The 18,100-nt window shown below is 34.5% G+C and overlaps 6 protein-coding genes across 8 annotated transcripts; 3 read left to right on the forward strand and 3 right to left on the reverse strand.

Annotated features, from left to right (window-relative positions):
* Positions 1 to 3: 3 nt before the first annotated feature.
* On the forward strand, positions 4 to 2,657 carry FIB4 (Plastid-lipid associated protein PAP / fibrillin family protein). Its single transcript, XM_012214476.4, has 4 exons — positions 4 to 518; positions 1,629 to 1,865; positions 2,021 to 2,147; positions 2,282 to 2,657. The coding sequence occupies exons 1-4, from the start codon at positions 234 to 236 to the stop codon at positions 2,494 to 2,496; spliced, it is 864 nt and encodes a 287-aa protein (XP_012069866.1). The 5' UTR covers positions 4 to 233; the 3' UTR covers positions 2,497 to 2,657.
* A 599-nt stretch (positions 2,658 to 3,256) lies between these two features.
* LOC105632159 (P-loop containing nucleoside triphosphate hydrolases superfamily protein) lies at positions 3,257 to 7,527 on the forward strand. Its single transcript, XM_012214477.4, has 6 exons — positions 3,257 to 4,169; positions 4,740 to 4,895; positions 4,990 to 5,097; positions 5,237 to 5,347; positions 5,423 to 6,964; positions 7,070 to 7,527. Exons 1-6 carry the CDS (start codon positions 3,519 to 3,521, stop codon positions 7,361 to 7,363), a joined length of 2,862 nt encoding a protein of 953 aa, XP_012069867.1. The 5' UTR covers positions 3,257 to 3,518; the 3' UTR covers positions 7,364 to 7,527.
* Positions 7,528 to 8,095: 568 nt separating this feature from the next.
* On the forward strand, positions 8,096 to 10,369 carry LOC105632160 (uncharacterized). The gene is made up of 2 exons (XM_012214478.4): positions 8,096 to 8,342; positions 9,039 to 10,369. The coding sequence occupies exons 1-2, from the start codon at positions 8,286 to 8,288 to the stop codon at positions 10,134 to 10,136; spliced, it is 1,155 nt and encodes a 384-aa protein (XP_012069868.1). The 5' UTR covers positions 8,096 to 8,285; the 3' UTR covers positions 10,137 to 10,369.
* A 37-nt stretch (positions 10,370 to 10,406) lies between these two features.
* RIC5 (ROP-interactive CRIB motif-containing protein 5) lies at positions 10,407 to 11,734 on the reverse strand. The gene is made up of 4 exons (XM_012214479.4): positions 11,344 to 11,734; positions 11,162 to 11,259; positions 11,017 to 11,083; positions 10,407 to 10,912 (listed from the first exon to the last, which is right to left on the reverse strand). Exons 1-4 carry the CDS (start codon positions 11,402 to 11,404, stop codon positions 10,542 to 10,544), a joined length of 597 nt encoding a protein of 198 aa, XP_012069869.1. The 5' UTR covers positions 11,405 to 11,734; the 3' UTR covers positions 10,407 to 10,541.
* Positions 11,735 to 12,666: 932 nt separating this feature from the next.
* LOC105632162 (glycolipid transfer protein 1) lies at positions 12,667 to 15,231 on the reverse strand. Of its 3 annotated transcripts, none has more exons than XM_012214480.4 (7): positions 15,073 to 15,231; positions 14,756 to 14,880; positions 14,609 to 14,664; positions 14,394 to 14,524; positions 13,740 to 13,875; positions 13,242 to 13,373; positions 12,667 to 12,880 (listed from the first exon to the last, which is right to left on the reverse strand). In XM_012214480.4, exons 2-7 carry the CDS (start codon positions 14,871 to 14,873, stop codon positions 12,845 to 12,847), a joined length of 609 nt encoding a protein of 202 aa, XP_012069870.1. In that variant the 5' UTR covers positions 14,874 to 14,880; positions 15,073 to 15,231; the 3' UTR covers positions 12,667 to 12,844. The 3 variants fall into 3 exon arrangements, with proteins under 3 accessions (XP_012069870.1, XP_020534106.1, XP_012069871.1); XM_020678447.3 differs by having other exon boundaries at positions 14,756 to 14,935; positions 15,073 to 15,219; XM_012214481.4 differs by having other exon boundaries at positions 15,044 to 15,205.
* Positions 15,232 to 16,188: 957 nt separating this feature from the next.
* On the reverse strand, positions 16,189 to 17,658 carry LOC105632157 (uncharacterized). Its single transcript, XM_012214474.4, has 2 exons — positions 17,425 to 17,658; positions 16,189 to 16,573 (listed from the first exon to the last, which is right to left on the reverse strand). The coding sequence occupies exons 1-2, from the start codon at positions 17,569 to 17,571 to the stop codon at positions 16,349 to 16,351; spliced, it is 372 nt and encodes a 123-aa protein (XP_012069864.3). The 5' UTR covers positions 17,572 to 17,658; the 3' UTR covers positions 16,189 to 16,348.
* Positions 17,659 to 18,100: the final 442 nt, after the last annotated feature.

An 18,100-nucleotide genomic window follows, 5' to 3' on the forward strand; every position in this document is an offset into this window, starting at 1 on the left:
AGGCATCCACATGTCCAAACTCCAAATTAGTCAAAACCAGAATATGCGAGTCACCACCGCCATTGATATATGCGGAAGAAAGATTCCGAGCAGAAAGTACCATAACCATCCAAATCATAATGAAAGAAAGCAATGAGTAAATCAAATATCTTTTTGTAGTTGGGTTAGTTGGGTTTCTTGGTTTTCCATTTTCTCCTTTGGCCACAAAAATTCAGGGAAAAACGCATAAAGTTATGGATTCTCTAAGCTTTCATATTCGCCCTCCAACAATTCCATCTCAATCTTCCATTTCTCCATCTGTTTCTACTAGATATACACTTCCTTTGAAAATTCACGCTTTGAAAAAACCATCTTCCCATGTATATTCGAAACGACATCGTTTGCATAGTGATGTTGAGGTGAGAAGTGTAGCTGTGAGATCAGCTCTTGATGAGGTGTCTGTCCTTGACCCACCTTCTCCTTCTGAAAGTGAGGAGGGGAAACGCGAGCTTATTGCTTCTTTGAAGCTCAATTTACTGGTTAGTCTTGTATGCTTCTCATTAGGATACTGGTTTTATGAATTACGGCAATTCTCGGTTTTAGTTTGATTCAACTGCTTTTATTTCACTGCAAATGGATTTGACTTTCTCCAGTTAATTTCCTTCTAGTTGATGATTTTGTTGTAAAGAGTTTCTGTTAGTTAAGCTTTCATTGAAGAGTATTTGTTAATTCTAGATTCATTTGCCTTCTAGTTGATGATTTCGTTGTAAAGGGTTTTTATAGTTCAGTTTTGATTGGAGAGTGTTTGATTGATTCTAAATTCTAAGTTCCTCTCTGAAAGAGGTCATGTTTTAATTTGGTTCACTGCTGCTTAGTTCCTCTGTCTGCTATTCTGTAAGCAGTGCAGCAATTTTATCTTTGCCAATGAATACTTGATTAATCCTTGTGTTTTGGTGATTTTAAGTTAATTTAGTTAGTAATTGGCTAAGGCTCATTATAACCGCTTGGTTTCAATAATATGCTGTTAACATGATAGAACTTCCCAAGACCAGTAAAAAGCTTATGCCTTCTTTCTAAAAATATGAATTTGTGCAAAAGACATGGAATTAATGTTGGCACAATATAGTTCCACTTTAAAACTGGGAAGGTTACGTCAAACGTGTTTTCAACTATCATGGTGCTATCAAAAGTTAACTGTTAGTTAAAGATTTTAAACAGGGAAGTCAAGCCTGCAAGGTGCTAGCATTATGTGAGGAGTATTTGATACACTTATGCGCAATTACACATTCTTAGGGTAATGGTTTGAGAAAATTGCTCAAATCCTCTAAACAGTCTTCTAGTGTATCAACTGAGGCAAAGCTAATATAAGTCTTTTTATTATCTAAGAAGATATTGTGAGCACTTTTTCTTACGAAGGTGGAGCTTGGAGAGAATAACTTATTACAATAATTCTTGTTGTTAATCTGTGTTATCATAGGCATTTTCCTTTGTGTGTCCCGTCTAATTTTTGTGCTTTAGACTAAAATCTTGAACATCAGAAATACAGATGGTTTTAAAGCTAGTCCATGGGAAATACAAGAATGGCTACTTGGATTATTTTTATTTTTTCATTTGGGAATTTATCTTGATATGTAGACAGTCAATTGCAGAGTGTCGTTTCTGGTCTTAACAGAGGCCTTGCTGCTAGTGAAGATGATCTACAGAAGGCAGATGCTGCTGCCAAGGAGCTCGAAGCTGCAGGAGGGCAAGTGGACCTCCCAAATGATATTGATAAGTTGCAAGGAAGATGGAAGCTGATATATAGCAGTGCATTCTCATCTCGCACTCTAGGTGGAAGTCGTCCTGGACCTCCCACTGGAAGGCTGCTCCCTATTACACTTGGACAGGTTTGCTATGGGTTTTCTCTCTCTTATTTTTGTTTCTATTTTGGCAAATGGCAATTCTGTTTTATCGAGTGATGGTTTCAATATAAATTATTTTCAAAGGAATACTGATTGCATTGATTTTTGGCTTCTGAATCTATATATGGCTTCTGGATTAGGTCTTTCAACGGATTGACGTGTTAAGCAAAGATTTTGACAACATAGTAGAGCTTGAATTAGGTGCTCCATGGCCTTTGCCACCTTTGGAAGTGACTTCCACATTAAGCCATAAATTTGAACTCATAGGTTGGTGATGCTTGCTCAATTTGTATTCTTTTTTTTCCCTCTAGTTCTTGTTATTGTGATATGAATTTTTTTTTTTTTTCTTTCTTTAAACTATAAAATAACGTAATTTGTATGCATGTGTGGATTGAGGATAGGATCTGCAAAGATTAAAATAACATTTGAGAAAACAACAGTAAAGACAACTGGGAACTTGTCACAACTTCCACCCTTTGAAATACCTCGAATCCCAGACGCGTTAAGGCCTCCGTCCAATACTGGAAGTGGTGAATTTGAAGTTACTTATCTTGACGCTGATACTCGTATCACCAGAGGAGATAGAGGCGAGCTGAGGGTTTTTGTGATCTCATAATTGTTTACATGTGCAGCTTTTATACCATGCTTTCAAATTCAAGGCTCTCAGAAGAATCTTGTCTATATCTTTTTGTATTCTGCATTTTTCCCTTCACTGAGTGTATGGCTGGTGACCTTTTTTTCCTCACAGGAATAAAGAATCCATTGTACAATTGTAAATTTTACAGTCACAGTCAATTCTTACCACTTCACATTCTGATCTCTAAGAATTGCCTTTATCATGTTTTACCGTACTTAAAAAATGAGCTGACCAGGAAACTTATCAACTGTGCAAAGTGAAAACTTTCTTAAACAATGTTTTCTTATTTTTATAATTGAATTATTTTTGCTCACAACAAATGGAACCTAAATATGATTTTATGTTCACTTGCTATCCATAAAATAATTCCATAATAACAGTAAGGATAATAATGTTTATTATTCTCAAAATAATTAAAATAGAAAATTACATTTTAAGCAATAAACTAGAAATGTCAATGGCTTCAGTAAGATTTTTCGAAGATCTTGTGCCATGTATTATAAGTTTACTTGCTATAACTATACATAAAATAATAAATAACGCTGAATTTTCTAATTTATGATGGGGGTGCATCAGAATGTTCAGATGCTGGGCCGTAAGAAGCTGGGCTTGCTTTTTTTTCAAAACCTGGCTCACGGAAAATGTATCAAACAATGGAAAAGAGACGTTAGATACCAACGGCTATTTTCAAGTTTAAACTTCAAACCGTAATTTCAGAACTTTTCAATTTTATTTTCATTTTGTTTCCTTTTCGTCTCAATACCACTCTGCAGCTCTCTCTCTCTCTCTCTCTCTCTCTCTCTCTCTCTCTGAATCCTTTTCAACTCAGTTTTGATTTCTCTAGAACAGATTCAAAGCAGACCTAAAATTTAATTGGGAAATGCCCATTAAGCCTCCTACTAGCACTCAATTTTGAATCTTTCCTCCAAACACTCATAAAACCTGAGATTCCATTAAAGCAACCTTAAAAATCCAATCCCACCATCTGGATCTCTTTCAAGATGGCCCCTACACCTTCTTCTTCCAAATTTAACCAAAACCATTCGATCAAGACGCCACAATCTAAACACCGTCTCAATTTTACTTCAGTAAGAACACCAAATCCACACCCATCGCCAAACCCAAACTCAACTGTCAAAGAAAACCCTCAAGCAGACCATCCCATCGAAGTTATTGGTCGGATTCGAGATTATCCAGATAGAAAAGAAAAACCAAATTGCATCCTGCAAGCGAATCCTGATAACCAGACTCTTCGTGTCCGTGCTGATATTGGGTACAGAGATTTTACACTTGATGGGGTTTCTTTCTCTGAGGACGAAGATCTTGATGCCTTCTATAAGAAGTTTGTAGAGTCAAGAATCAATGGGGTTAAATTGGGGAACAAATGCACTATTATGATGTATGGGCCAACGGGTTCAGGTAAGAGCCACACCATGTTCGGGTGCTCAAAGCAGCCGGGGATTGTGTATCGGTCATTAAAGGATATATTGGGGGAACAAGAAGAGGGGAGTGATGCAGAGAGATCGGGGATGTGTACATTTGTGCAAGTTACAGTTTTGGAGATATACAATGAAGAAATTTATGATCTTTTGTCCAGTAATGGTGGGGGTGGATTTGGATTTGGGTGGCCCAAGAGTGGTAATGGATCCAAGGTAATCGATTTAGTTGTTGAACTTATTTTATATCTGTTAGATATCTGGATTTAGTTGTTTAATGGCTTTCTGAAAAAGAAAATCTTTTTTTGCGTTATTGTTTGCGACCTAGGATTCTGTCTGATTTGCTTAGCCGAGGTTGGCGCAGCAATATGTGTTTGTAGCTCTTTTTTCTTTTTCTTTTTTTTTTTTTTTCTTTATACCCACATGTTAGGATGCGTGATCACATCCTGACCTTTGAAGAAAGAATGTTCCTTGGAGATCCTGTTTTCTTATTTGCTTAACTACAAGCTATATGAAAGATCGAAGCAGTTAATTTTTGATATTTTTATGAAGATAGGTTCAACCATAATGGGTCATGTACTGAATTTCGTAAGCCTGCTTGTGATATCATTCTAATACAAAGTTCCGTAGGTGTCATCTTTCCTGAAACTGTAGTCCAAAAAGTTTTCAAATTTAAGACATTTTCCTTTATTTGGAGTGGTAATGAGAAGGTACATACTATTATCAATTCTAGATCGGTTTGATGTTATTCCAAGTGAATTCTGAATGAGTAATCTACATTTGCAGGTAAGACTTGAAGTTATGGGGAAAAAGGCCAAAAATGCTACTTTCATATCTGGAACTGAAGCTGGAAAAATTTCAAAGGAGATTCAGAAAGTAGAGAAGCGAAGGATAGTTAAGAGTACCCTCTGCAACGATCAAAGTTCTAGGAGCCACTGCATGGTATGATTCTTCAGAAACTTAACCTTTGAAAAAATCCTACCAAAATTGTTTTTAGCAGAAAATAATTTTTGGTTTCCATTGCCTTCTTGTACAGATAATCCTGGATGTCCCAACCGTGGGTGGACGGCTTATGCTTGTTGATATGGCAGGCTCAGAAAATATAGAGCAAGCAGGGCAAAATAGTCTTGAAGCAAAGATGCAGGTAAAATGCTTTTATGATTTCTTTACCAGGGAGGTAATCATTTTTATTGCATTACCTGGCCTGGCATCCCCTTTCAAAGACATTTATCCTAGTCTTGAGAAGGAACACTGATTTTGTGCTTCTTCCACTGCAACAACAGACAGGGAAAATTAACCAGGGAAATATTGCATTGAAGAGAGTTGTTGAATCTATTGCTAATGGAGATTCTCATGTGCCCTTCAGAGATAGCAAGTTGACAATGCTACTCCAGGTGATTTCTCATTCATTTTGATCATAGTAGTATGATGTTGTCTGACATCTAATTTTGTGAGGTTTTCTTATTCAGGATTCCTTTGAGGATGACAAATCCAAAATTTTAATGATATTATGTGCAAGTCCAGACCCTAAGGAGATACATAAGACAATCTGCACCCTTGAATATGGAGCCAAAGCAAAGTGCATTGTTCGTGGTCCTAATACACCATCCAAGGATAAAGTTGGCACTGAAGATTCTTCTGCAATAATCTTGGGATCCAAGATAGCTGCCATGGACCAATTTATCTATAAGCTACAAATGGAGAACAAACTCAGAGAGAAAGAAAGAAATGAGGCTCACAAACAGCTCAAAAAGAAAGAAGAAGAAGTTGCAGCACTGAGGGCACTAGTAGAAGGGAAGGAATCTGCAGCAAGAGAAGAAGAGATCAACTTGAAAGTGAATGAGCGCACAAGGATGTTGAGACTCGCATTGGAAAAGAAGTTGGAGGAATGTCAGAGAATGGCTGAAGAGTTTGTTGAATTGGAGAGGAGAAGAATGGAAGAGAGGATACTGCAACAGCAGCAGGAAGTTGAAATGCTGAGAAGGCGCTTGGAAGAGATTGAATTTGAACTATCCCGTCCCAGGGATGAAAACAATGTTGAGAATAGATCGAGCATGGATGGAAGCAGCTTTGCCATAAGGCTTTTGGGAGTTTATGCTGATGAAGATCCAGGAATGGTAAAATCAATGGATTTGGATATGGGTGATCAAGAACCATTTGTTCCTGATGTGAAATGTGTAGATATGGCTGCTCAAAAATCTAACGGTGGCATCCTCAATTTGGGTAATTATCCTTATTTAAATCACTTGAATCAAGTGGTTGATCACGATGTTCTTGCACCGAAATATGGTGGTAAAGTATGTCTGAGCACTGTATTTGAGGAAGAAGAAGTAGAAGAAGAGGATCATAGAGAAAAAATGGATGATGAGGAAGTGGAGAAAGGAGTAATAGAGGTAAAGAGGGTCATTGGTGGCTCTGGAATCAACCTCGATGCAGGCTCTTCTCCTCAGAAATTTGAGACCTCTGAACCATCTATTCGAAATTCAGATTTGAAAGACAGATCAGAGGGTAAATGCCTTGGTTCAGAATCTCTTGAGGATGTTGATCCAGCGTCATCTAGACGATTGAGAATCCAAAATATATTTACACTTTGTGGGAACTACAGAGAGCTGTCTCAACACAATATAACCCCATTACCTGCGAAAAAAATGCTTGAAGATGCTGATCCTCAGTCAACTCCATTTACAGGACTTAAGGAGGATTCTGTAATAAGAAATTCAGGCAAAGAAAATTCGCCAATCCTGAAAGATGTTCCCTTGGTGGATTCTGGGAAAAATCTGTTTGATCTAATGGCACTTGCTTCAGATGAGAATTACAACCCCTTGAAAGAGAGCAATGATGCACAGCCACAGATTGATGTGCATGTGAAGTGGGAAACATCTAAAGTAAATAATGGGAAGTTCATCACCACACTTAAGGTTGTGAGGAGTGCGACACTTGCTGACCTGAGAAAGCTGATTGAAATCCATCTTGGTGCAGAAAATCAAGCATTTTCTTTTCTTGTGCTTGGAGTAAGTTAATCCTTCAAATTGAATTTACCCTTTTTTTTTAAGCAATTTCATTTCAAATATGATTCTACCTTTTTCTTATCATATGCCTACTTGTGAATGTTGCAGGATCCTACTGGAGCACCTATTCCAAAGGAGAAGGAATCAACAGTGCAGGCTATCAAACTCCCTATATGCAACAACCAGTCTCAAGGTTACCTTGCCTGTTTGCGACCATCGAATCATCTCCCACTGAGCCCTGTCCCAGCAACTCCAATGGAGAACAAACTCCCGTTATCTCCTTTGGAGAACAAATTATCATTTACCCCGAGTTCTTGCTTGTCAGTGCAATGTGACGGTTTATCACCCAAATTAGCCCAACACCTAAATTCCACTCCTTTCATTACTTTACGGAAACATTAGTACTGCTGTTTTGTACTTAGCTGATATGCACATGCCATGGTCGAGTATATATGCATATACTCTTTTTTGTGCTTGAATTGTGAATTTTTTGTCAATATCTGAAATTGAATTTGTAATGCAACTATGTGTTATTATTATTATATATAGCAGCACTAGTAATTCTATGTTTTTCCTTGTTATTCTTATTCTTCTTATTATTATATGGCAGTAATAACATTTCAAATTCAAAAACCAAAAACTACAAGCACTAGAAGTAGAAACAACCTAAAAAAAAAAAAAAAATGTAACAATTTATCCTTTTTTTATTTATTTTTTTATGAAAAAGGGGAGTCAGTTTTGTTGTTTATTGTCTGAGAAAATTATATATATATATATCATTTCTTATTTGGAGAAAACGATAAAGTACTTGTGATATAAACTACAGGTCGTTCCCTTGATAAAGTTACTATCGTTTGCCCTCCATGAAAACCTGAAAATCTCAAATTAATTCCAGGAATTCATTTACATTTTCCTTTATCAGTTACGAAACGCAATGGAAATTGTAAACTTTTTAAATAAAAATTACTCTATTAAATAGAACAATAAAGGCATCAATGATCAACCTTTCATTATCAGCTTTAAACTCGAATTTCAACAAAACAGAAAACTATAGCATTTGCCACGTGGCTTTTCATTTTTTTCCCCTAATCTCGGACAGGAATCATAAAAAAGTAATAATTTTGATAGACAAGTAACTATTTTGATAGAAGCAAAGTGTATTTCTGAGCAAGAAAAAGAAATAATAGGAATAACTTTAAAAACTTATCCGCTAAGTTCTTTGAATTTACTAATTCAGAAAGCAGTTTCTCTCACTTTTTTAACTTGTTCTATAAGGTTTCTGTTGCTATCCTATCAAGTTTTTGGGTTTTTAGAGCCGATCGCCATGGATGGATTAGGAGCTTGGAGGTCGCTATCTGCCCAATCCGATTCCGATGAAGAGGTTTTTATATTCTATCATTACTGTTCTGTGGATATATGGTCATTTTTTGGTTTAGAACTTTGATTACTGTTGGTATTTTGTTCTATGAAGTGTTTGTGTTTGTGTTTGGTTGCTGAGAAAGAAAACAGGGAATATGAGAAGTTGCAGTTTAGTTATAATGAAAACATGAAAAAAAATAATAGTTATATCAGGTTGGCTGTTACTTAAGTCTTCAAACATTGACTCCCTTTTGACTGCAATCTGATTCTAAATTAAACCCTTATTTCTCTTCATATTGAAAAAACCCAGAAATTCCTAAGCATTTTCCTTTCAACTGCAAGTAGAAAAATCTTAAATCTGGATAAAATTTAAATCTTTTTAATGCTGTTTCTTTTCATTTAGACTGTTGAAGTATAAATCTTTTTTATGCTATTATGTTAATTTCTTGGCTGTTTCAGATTTGCATGTATTTCTTGTCAATCAACCCAGTCTATATGATAAAGTCACGGTTAAACAGGCTTTTTAGGGAATATGAGGTGTACCTGTAAATTAGCAAAACCAATTTTCCTTTCACTGGATATGATTAAATATTGACTTTTCATGATTTTCATAAAGCAAAACTGGATTTTGACTCATTGAATTCATCCAACTTTACATGCTTTTGAGATACATTTCTGCATTATTCAACTAGATTTTCTACTTTTTCTTTTGTCGCAGATGGATCTTTACGTGAAGATTATGAAAACAGTGCCTTTAAAATTAAAGGGATCTGAGACAATTAAAAGTCTAAAAGCACTGATAAATGAGAAGGAAGGGATCCGTGAAAAGAATCAGGATCTATTCTTTGATGGCAATTTGCTCAGTGATGATCAAAGGCTAGGCGATTGTGGTATTCAAAGGAACTCTACTCTCCATCTAATTGTCCAGAATTATGTTGTAATCACGGTATATGTCAAAATGCCAAATAATGAGGGAATTATCAAGTTGGAAGCAAGAGCTTTTGATTCTATCTGCAACATCAAATCAATGATTCAGGTAAAGAAGGGGATTCTGTCTGATACATTCACTCTTGTCTATGGCGGACATGTACTGGAAGATGATAGGACTTTGGCCTCTCTTAATATAAGGAACAATTCAACAATAAATTTGGTTTTTTGTCAGAAAGAGGTTCTATCCGTATTTGTGAAAGTACCAAGCAAAAATATCATACAACTCTCAGTTAAAGTCATGTTCACAGTTAATGACATCAAAGCAATTCTTGGGAGCGTGATTGGGAACTCGGACAGCAATAATTGGTATTTGCTTTATGCAGGAAAATTGCTTGAGGATTCGAAAACCCTGGCCTTTTACGACATCAAAGAAGAATCCCTCTTAGAGTTTTCCCCAACTAATATGCAGATATTTGTTAGGACTTGGATGGGGAAAACTCTGACCCTTAATGTGAGGGGAAGTTATACTGTGAAAGATATCAAAGCCAATGTATTTCAGAAATTGAAGATCCCCATTCATCTTCAGAGTATAGTGTATGCTGGAAAACGGCTTGAGGATAACAACGATCTAGCAAGTTACAGAATCCAGAGGCATTCTACTCTCCATATGGTTTTTGCTCCCTCATCAAAATTTGTTAAAATGCGGTTAAGTAGTTTCGGCCCCAATTTACCAGCTACAACTGATATCCGTAGTTTGAAGGTTTTGATCCAAGAGAAAATCCCTGAGGTGAAGGAAGTATTGTTCAAGGGAAAGCCATTGCAAGATGAGCATACACTAGGTCATTACAAGATTTGGAAGGATGCAGAACTGGACGTTGTTTTTTAGCGTTTATAAAAAATCCTGTTATGATATCTATCTGTCTGATAAGCATAAGTATTAGGAGTGACCTTTTTGTCTGTTTGGGTCAAGCGAGGGCGAGGCAGATGTAAGGACTTGAAGCTCTGATTTTCGTACACTACGGAGAAAGCATCCAACCGGTTCTGGAAAAATATTTTTGTTTTGATTGTTGGATGCTAGTCTGCTTCATTTATATATAGAATTTTGTGTTTGTTAATTAACCCCAGTATGATCTTTACATTTATAATCTGCTCTGCATTTCCCTTCAACTATAATATCTTCATAGTAATTAAAGAAAAATTGAATTATAACATCTTCATAGCAAAAACATTAACCTCCGATCTCAAAATTCTTCCTCTCATACTTCTCCTTCATATGCTTCCAAAACTGAACTCAGATGGCCGGCGTTAATTCTTGGGTCCTTTGCACGGTCTCAGCTCCGCAATTATTAGAACCTGCTGAAGATTTACTTTCTCTAAATTTGGAGTCCTTGGTCTTTCTTCCCTTGGGATGTCTTGGAACAGACGAGTGATCATGGGCAGGTGATTCAGCACCAAGGTTAGAATTCTGGTGATGATGTTTTGTGTTTCTACTTGGGGAATCCATCGGGTTGTTTGAAGATCGATTGCGTCTCGAATTCTTTGGTGACTCTGCATCATTTGATTGGCGCCTAGAATGCTTTGATCCATCGTTGCTTCTGGGTGAGTCTGCACCATTTGATTTGCGCCTTCTTCTATGCTTCGGCTTCTCACACTGATTCGTATCTATTTAGATTACAGGCACCATCATTAGCATATTTATGTGTAATAATTTTCTTACAATCAGATCGCAAAAATGTAAAGGCAAGCATATAACAAAATAATCAAACCAAGTAGTTCTTCAATACTATTTGGGACTCCATTTGAGATCTCTTGAGATGACTTAAATTCATTCATCTGCAAATCAAAAAAATTAATGCAGTCAATTTCCCAAAATAGTAACTAGAGGGAAATGATTTTCAAGAACATTCGAACCCAGCTAGGCTTTGAAGCAGATGGATCCTCCCATCCAATATGTGCAACATGCTTTACATCTGTAGGAGACCCAATTTGAAATTCTAGTTCTTTTTCCTCTGAAAAAAAAAAATTTGAAAAAAGATTCAATTTTTTTAGCTTTCAAATTATTATACAATGAAATACATTCTTGACATACGTACCAAACCGTTGTGCAAAATATCTAAAACCTTTTAAGAGACCTTTCATCTTTTGACTTTTCATGGTGCTCCTCAACTTTAGAAATGGAGAACCCAAAAAAATAATAAAAAAAAAAAACTAAAAACATACGATCATCATCCTTCAGTAATTGGAATGAAGATAATGTTTTCTTCAGTCTCTTCCCGTCATAGTCATCATGAAGGAGAAGGAGCGAGAGAGAGAGGAAGAAGAGGAGGGAGACTGTAGAATTGGAAATCTCCAAATCTGCCACTCGAAGACGCGAATATTTTTATTTGATGGCTGAGTGGTGACGCGGTTTCTTTTCCAATCAACACCAACAAATATCCTGTTTTTCAGGGTAATGTAAAGGGAGCACAACCCAGAAATGTCGATCCTTGCTGTGCTATATTTGGTGTCGTTTGTTTTGTTTGTTTATGATGTATCGTTTCTCTTTTATGAGAACGCGGGGAATTCGTTGAGGGGAAAATAGGCAAATTACAATTTAGTCCTTTATGGTTGATCCTAATTATAATTACATTTCTCTCATTTGATAAATATATTAATTAATTCCTGAGATTAAGCCTAGTTAAATAATTTAGTCCATTGTCATTTGAGAGATTAAATATCCTATAATATTAGTATTTTATTTTTCACTTTTGATATAAATGAACTCAAATTAATCATTCATTTACTAATAATTAAAATTAACCATCGTAGAAAAAGAGAAATTTATTTAACTTGTCTTCCTACTTCTAATAAAAAATATAGAAAGCGAGAATTCTGTCGATAAAGGTGGGAAAATGAGAAGTCTCATTAGCGAATGTAGGAAAGAATTCTCTCTGTTGGGTAGCCCACGTCATTCATTCCAGTCCATTAGGCATTAGGCCTCCCCTATATCCGGAAAATAAAAAGTTTCTTTGATAACAAATCTTGTGTTTTTCTACTTGTATTTGCCCTATAATTTGTACGCTCCAAAAAATTATTTTACTCGAATTTCTTAAATTGGATTTGGAGGATCTTCATATCAAATTATAAATAAAATATCGATATATTACTATATATTGGATATTAAAATATGAAAAATAAAGGATTTTATTTTCCATTCCCAGGAGAATAAGACGAGGGAATTCCCCAGGTGAGACCACAAGCGAAAAAGGTTATAATCCCACCCGGTTGCCAGCCCTACCTACCGACATAGCAAAATATACCACAATGACATGCTTATTTACCTCTGGCTGATAATAATAATAATAATGATAATGATAATAATGGTCAGGTTGAAGAGGACAATTAGGCTCACAATAGTAACCAATCAGACAACAAGAGAAAAGAAAAAGAGGCTAGATGAAAAGGTTGAATAAGAATTCAGAAAAGGTACATGGTGTGTATAATTTGAAAATTGAAATTGATAATTAATCCAAATCTCATCTCAACTCATGCGAAGTCTTTTAAGCCACCAATTTCTGTAAAAACCACTGCTGTTTATCAGAAAGACCTCTTTCCCTATGAAGCTTTCATGTCATCCAAGCCAACAGAAGCCTGCATCAAAAACTTGATTTGGTGAGCAAACTTAAACTGGTATTTCAAAACCATGGTAATAAAGAATATGGAAAAAACTCCAATACACTAAACTTTCTAGACCTCCAAATTTTGAACTCATCATTTATTGTTCAACCTTTTCATGGCAAACATTTAATTTCTTTACTTTATTTTTATTCTATCATATTTCTTCCTTTCTATAAAATTCTCGCCTTCTTTATATATGTTAACCATGGAAATATGGCTGATCCCAAGTAAAGATTTTACTGTATAGTTTTTAAAAATTAAAAAACATATAAAATTATAAAAAGAAAAAGAAAGTCATCAAGGATCTTGGACAATGTTTTTAATGGAATCATACCAGGAATTTGTGATTCTCTTCAAGAAATGGTGAAAAGGTTGCACAAAAGTTTTCCATGTCAACACCAATGTCACCTGAGCCGGCTATTACTTCCATGAATTTCTTCCTATCCGGAGCAAGCTTCATCGCAACCTGTAACCCAGTATCTATAAATAAATAAGTGGCTCTTTTATACTTTTTGTTAACTTAAAAGGTGCATGGAAAGAAGAAGAGAGTAGCAACTAAGTGAGGGTTAGTGAGAACAGTAAGTTGAAGTATCGTTTTGATTGACAAAATTACTACATTTTCATACGCTGCAAAATCTGCTGGAGTTGACAGATAATAAAAGTTCTAAGCAATTCAATGTCAAAGCATTTTAAGAGTAAATCATTTTCAAAAACCATCAGATCAGTAAAACCTAGGATGTGACACTAATTTACCATTTTTGACAATATTAATTAAGAAAATGAAGAAAATTTTCAGAATCAAATTGAATAAGCATAGGATTGAGGACATTACAGTGAAACTTGAACTAGCAAGCCAGCCGTGAAACTTTTTTAGTGTCTTGCCATAGGAATCTGTACAGGCTTGAGACATTGCCCAATCAGGATGAGCAAGTAAATTACGGAATAGCTCCACTAGGAAATCCATTGCCCTGAAGAATCACCAAAACATGATAATAATGATTATGAAAATAAGAAATTGTAAATTGCTTAATCATAAAAATATCTCCAATCGGCTGCGATTCACAAATTGAACCCATATTTTCCTTTTCTGGTTTACCAATACCAAAGCAGTAATCAAATCAAGAACATCAAGCCAAAAAGGCTGATCAAATGCTAACATTCTTCACTTCTTATCCGGTTCCCTATTTTGCATCTTAACTAATTTTTAAGACTGGAAAGTCATGCACACGGATGCAATTCAAATGAGATTTGCAAAACATTTTCTTGTACTTGATTTGTTTTTAAGGAAATCAAACATAAAAGGCTTTTAATCATACCATTCACCAATAAATAATAAACAAATTCCAATAATCTTCTTTCAAAATCTTGCACATGAAAGAAATTATTAGGAGTTGCAAACATTAACAAAACTTAACCCATTATTTGTTACAAAGTTCAAAGAAAACAACCAACTGAAATTAAACAAGACATTAACAATATAATTCACCTGGTTAGCCAAAGAAGGCCATTAGCACAACTAGATGATCCTTTAGCTGTTTTAGCTTCAACCTCCTCTTGAACCATAGTGTACAAGTGGTTGTATTTAGTTGGATCAGTAGAATATTTAGCTTCCAACCTCTATTGCCAAAAAGTTACAAACGGCACACGTATAATCTTATATCAAAGTAAGTAATAATCCTATAATCAGAAAATTATGCATACCGATATGTTCCCGCCGATATCAGATTTTACAAGAGCCATTGCCGCTCCAAATTTCTCTGAATTCAGAACATATTGGAATTAATTTTCAATTAACAATGATTTGAAATAGATTTTAACAAAACACGAGTAGTTAATTGAGAAACGTACCAATAACAGGCAAAATTAGTTTGCAGACATCCAAAAAAGGCTTAGTGAGCATTTCTCCTTCTCCAGATTTCACGTGCTTCATTCCTTCTAGTGATGGTGTAAAGACCGTTCCCTCCATTTTAACTCTTCAGTACAACACATAAAAAAGCTTTGTTATTAACGAGATTATTATTTCAATCCCTGAAAATGGAAGAGGAAATTCAAAAATGGTAATTGTAAGGCTGAATTGTCAGAAATTAGCATCTGATCTATCAGATCAGATCTATCACCAATCACAAGATCACGTACTATAAGATCAGATATCTGCGCACTGATACCTTTGAACCGAAATGACAAGAGAGCAGAGCGCGAGATTGATGAAAGTTGCAGAGCGAGTCAGGAAGAAAAAGAATTGAAATTTGAAATGGAAGGTGTGAAGGTAAAGACCGAAGGGGAACCTTTAAGAAAGGTGAAAATATCAGGGAATTAGATTCTATTAATTGACGCTTTTTGAATTATTACTTAAATTGGAGAGTAACTGGTCGTGCCGGTTACTTGGCGTCACGTTTCCAGATCGAAGTCATTAGCTGTTTGACGATTTTTTGAGTCTTTGATACGGCATGTCGTTCTAAAAGGTGATCTTATAGGGCAACCAGTATTGTCTTTGGAAAATCTGTATAACCTTTGAACGACCTTTCGTTGCAAAGCTGTCATTCCCTATCAACAAGCTGTCCTCTATGAGTTGCAATCGGTTCTGTTGGGGTTTCTTGACAAGCCTGGTTATTTTCTGAGTTAATGGATTGGGCTTAAGCAATCTGTCTATTTAATATATTAATTAAATGAAAAAGCTGAAGCAGATTCATTGGCATAGCACAATTTTAAAATATGATCTTCCTAAATTAGAATTATTTTTAGTTTAAAAAAAATATATGTTTAAATATTATTGATGCAGCTATAATTAATATCATTAATATACGACTTTTATATTTTTTTAATAATTAATAAAATTAATAATGTTACTAACATTTTGAAATATTTTAATTTCTTTTAATAAGTAATAAAACGTTTGAATTTTTTAATAATTAATAAAATTAATAATATGATTTTAAGTAGTGAATAATTTAATATCTATATACCTTAATGATATTACAATTTTTCAATTTTAAAGGAAATTGATTTTTTATTCCTATCTACAAAAATTGATATATCTATTGTGCTTTTTCATTTTTCTTTTTTACTTGTTGATTTCTTTGTAACTTAATTTTCTTTTAATCTAGACATTGATGGAGCTAAAATTACTATCATTAATGATTTTTCAATTTTTTAATAATTAATGATATTAATAATATCAATGATATAGTTTCTGTTTATTAATTAATGAAATTAATAATATCACTTTTGCCATCCACATAAACTGAAGATCACAACTTCGACAGAAAACCCTCAGGCTCAGCTAATCAAAAAAGAAAGCTGCTATCTTACTTTATTATAATTTATCTATGGAGATTCCACTGAAATGTTTCTTTAAGCTCACCAGAAAGAGGGGAAAGAAAGAAAAGAAAAGAACAACTCTCATTGCACAAAAATTTCTGTATTCTTGGTTTTTTTTTTTTTTTAGCAGATCTTAGGTGGGTATTTGATAGAATTCTTGACAATTTTTTTTGTGGCTGCATCACCAAGATCAATACCACAAATGTCAGCCAATCTGATGAGATAGAGAAGCACATCAGATAACTCCTCTCCTAGATGCTCTTTATCTGCTTCCTCCCAATTGGGCAACCCCTTGTCCACCTCTCCTCTCCATTGGAATATTTCTGATAACTCTCCTACCTCACCAACCTACCAATCAAACATACACATTGAGAGAAAACATTAAATAAGCATAAGTAAATTGCAACTACATGTCACAGTTGTGTATATTAACACTTAGATTATATAATTCATAATCATAATTAATTTGAATTTTATAAATTCAATATTTAAAAAGTAAAATCAACCGTTTGATTCAAGACAATATGAAAATAAGACTTTTATGTGTCGAATTTAAAATGTTGAATTCATCTATTTGTAAGTTTTTCCATATTTAGAAGAAACCCAAAATTGAAAATTCATTTGATTTTATTTACTAAAATACTCTTAACAATATAATTAATTTTAGAAAGGTAGAAGGATGAATAGTTTCGGCTTTGAGTTATTTAAGTTTGTGGAATTTATTTGGAAACCCACATTTTTTAATAAATTTTGAATTTGTTATATTTAAATCCATAGATTGAATTCATAAAATTTAAATCTTCATTTTTTTCATACCAAACATAAAAATTTTGAATTTATAAATGAGTTCCACAAGGTGTTGTGTAATTCATTTTTTCCAAAATGGGGTTAAGGTAAATTTGAAAATCAAGCAAATTGGTTAAAAAGAGATTCCTCAGTCCACCCTTAAAGTACTGTATATTATATATATGTGTCAAGAACTCAAGGTTTCTTAAGGATTCCATATAAGGTAGCAAAGACATGATCCTACAAATTTGTTCATATTCTAGCTTTGGCTTAGAAGGTGGATGTGTCTAAAAAGCTAAATGGGAAGCAAAGAAAGCAGGAAGCTAAGCTATATATATTTGAACAACAACATATAGATACATAAACAAAGGATCTGCACATGCAAATAATTGTAAGTGGCAAAAGAAGATTACCATAGCAAGAAGAAGATTCCTTGGACTATGGTATTTTTCCCAATCTCTAGCCTTAGCAAATTCCTCCAGTTTCTTTGCAAGCTCTTTAAGACTAATGTCCATTTGTACTTTCTCTTCTCCAATTTCTTCAGCTCCTCCTTCTCCCATGCTTAACCTTTGCCCTCTTTGAGTAGCTTTGAGGTCTATTTGGAAAAAAGAGGCAATGATTCTTCTTATAGCTCTAGAAGGGAAAAAATAAATAATTTTTTTTATCAAGATAATACACATTTCTATTTGTATTTGATAATGAAAATGAAAAAGATAATGAGACATCGATTCCTTATTGCAGTCCCCACCATGTAAAATGGCCAACTTCAATACCTGATTTCAGTCAAAAATATTCTATTTTAACCATAGCTCTTGCTTTATCTTTTAAGCAAAGGAGCAGAAATGAGCCAATTATACTAAAATCAATCCAAAAATTTTCAACTTCAGTCTTGTCTGTAAGGTTATTCTAAAGCTTGGAATGGAAAAAAAAAAAAAAAAAAAAAAAAAAAAAGAAAAGAGAACCATACCCATATTAGAAAGAGAAGATTTTGGGTCATTCATTTGGTGATTTAACTACTCTATGCAAAGTCTAGGAGGTGTAATTCGTATGAGTAAAATAGCCAACTGAACCTAATAAACTTGGAAATGC

This window comes from Jatropha curcas, chromosome 7 (assembly GCF_041381405.1).
Source record: "Jatropha curcas cultivar XTBG-Jc1 chromosome 7, XTBG_Jcur_1.0, whole genome shotgun sequence".
NCBI classification, from domain to species: domain Eukaryota; kingdom Viridiplantae; phylum Streptophyta; class Magnoliopsida; order Malpighiales; family Euphorbiaceae; genus Jatropha; species Jatropha curcas.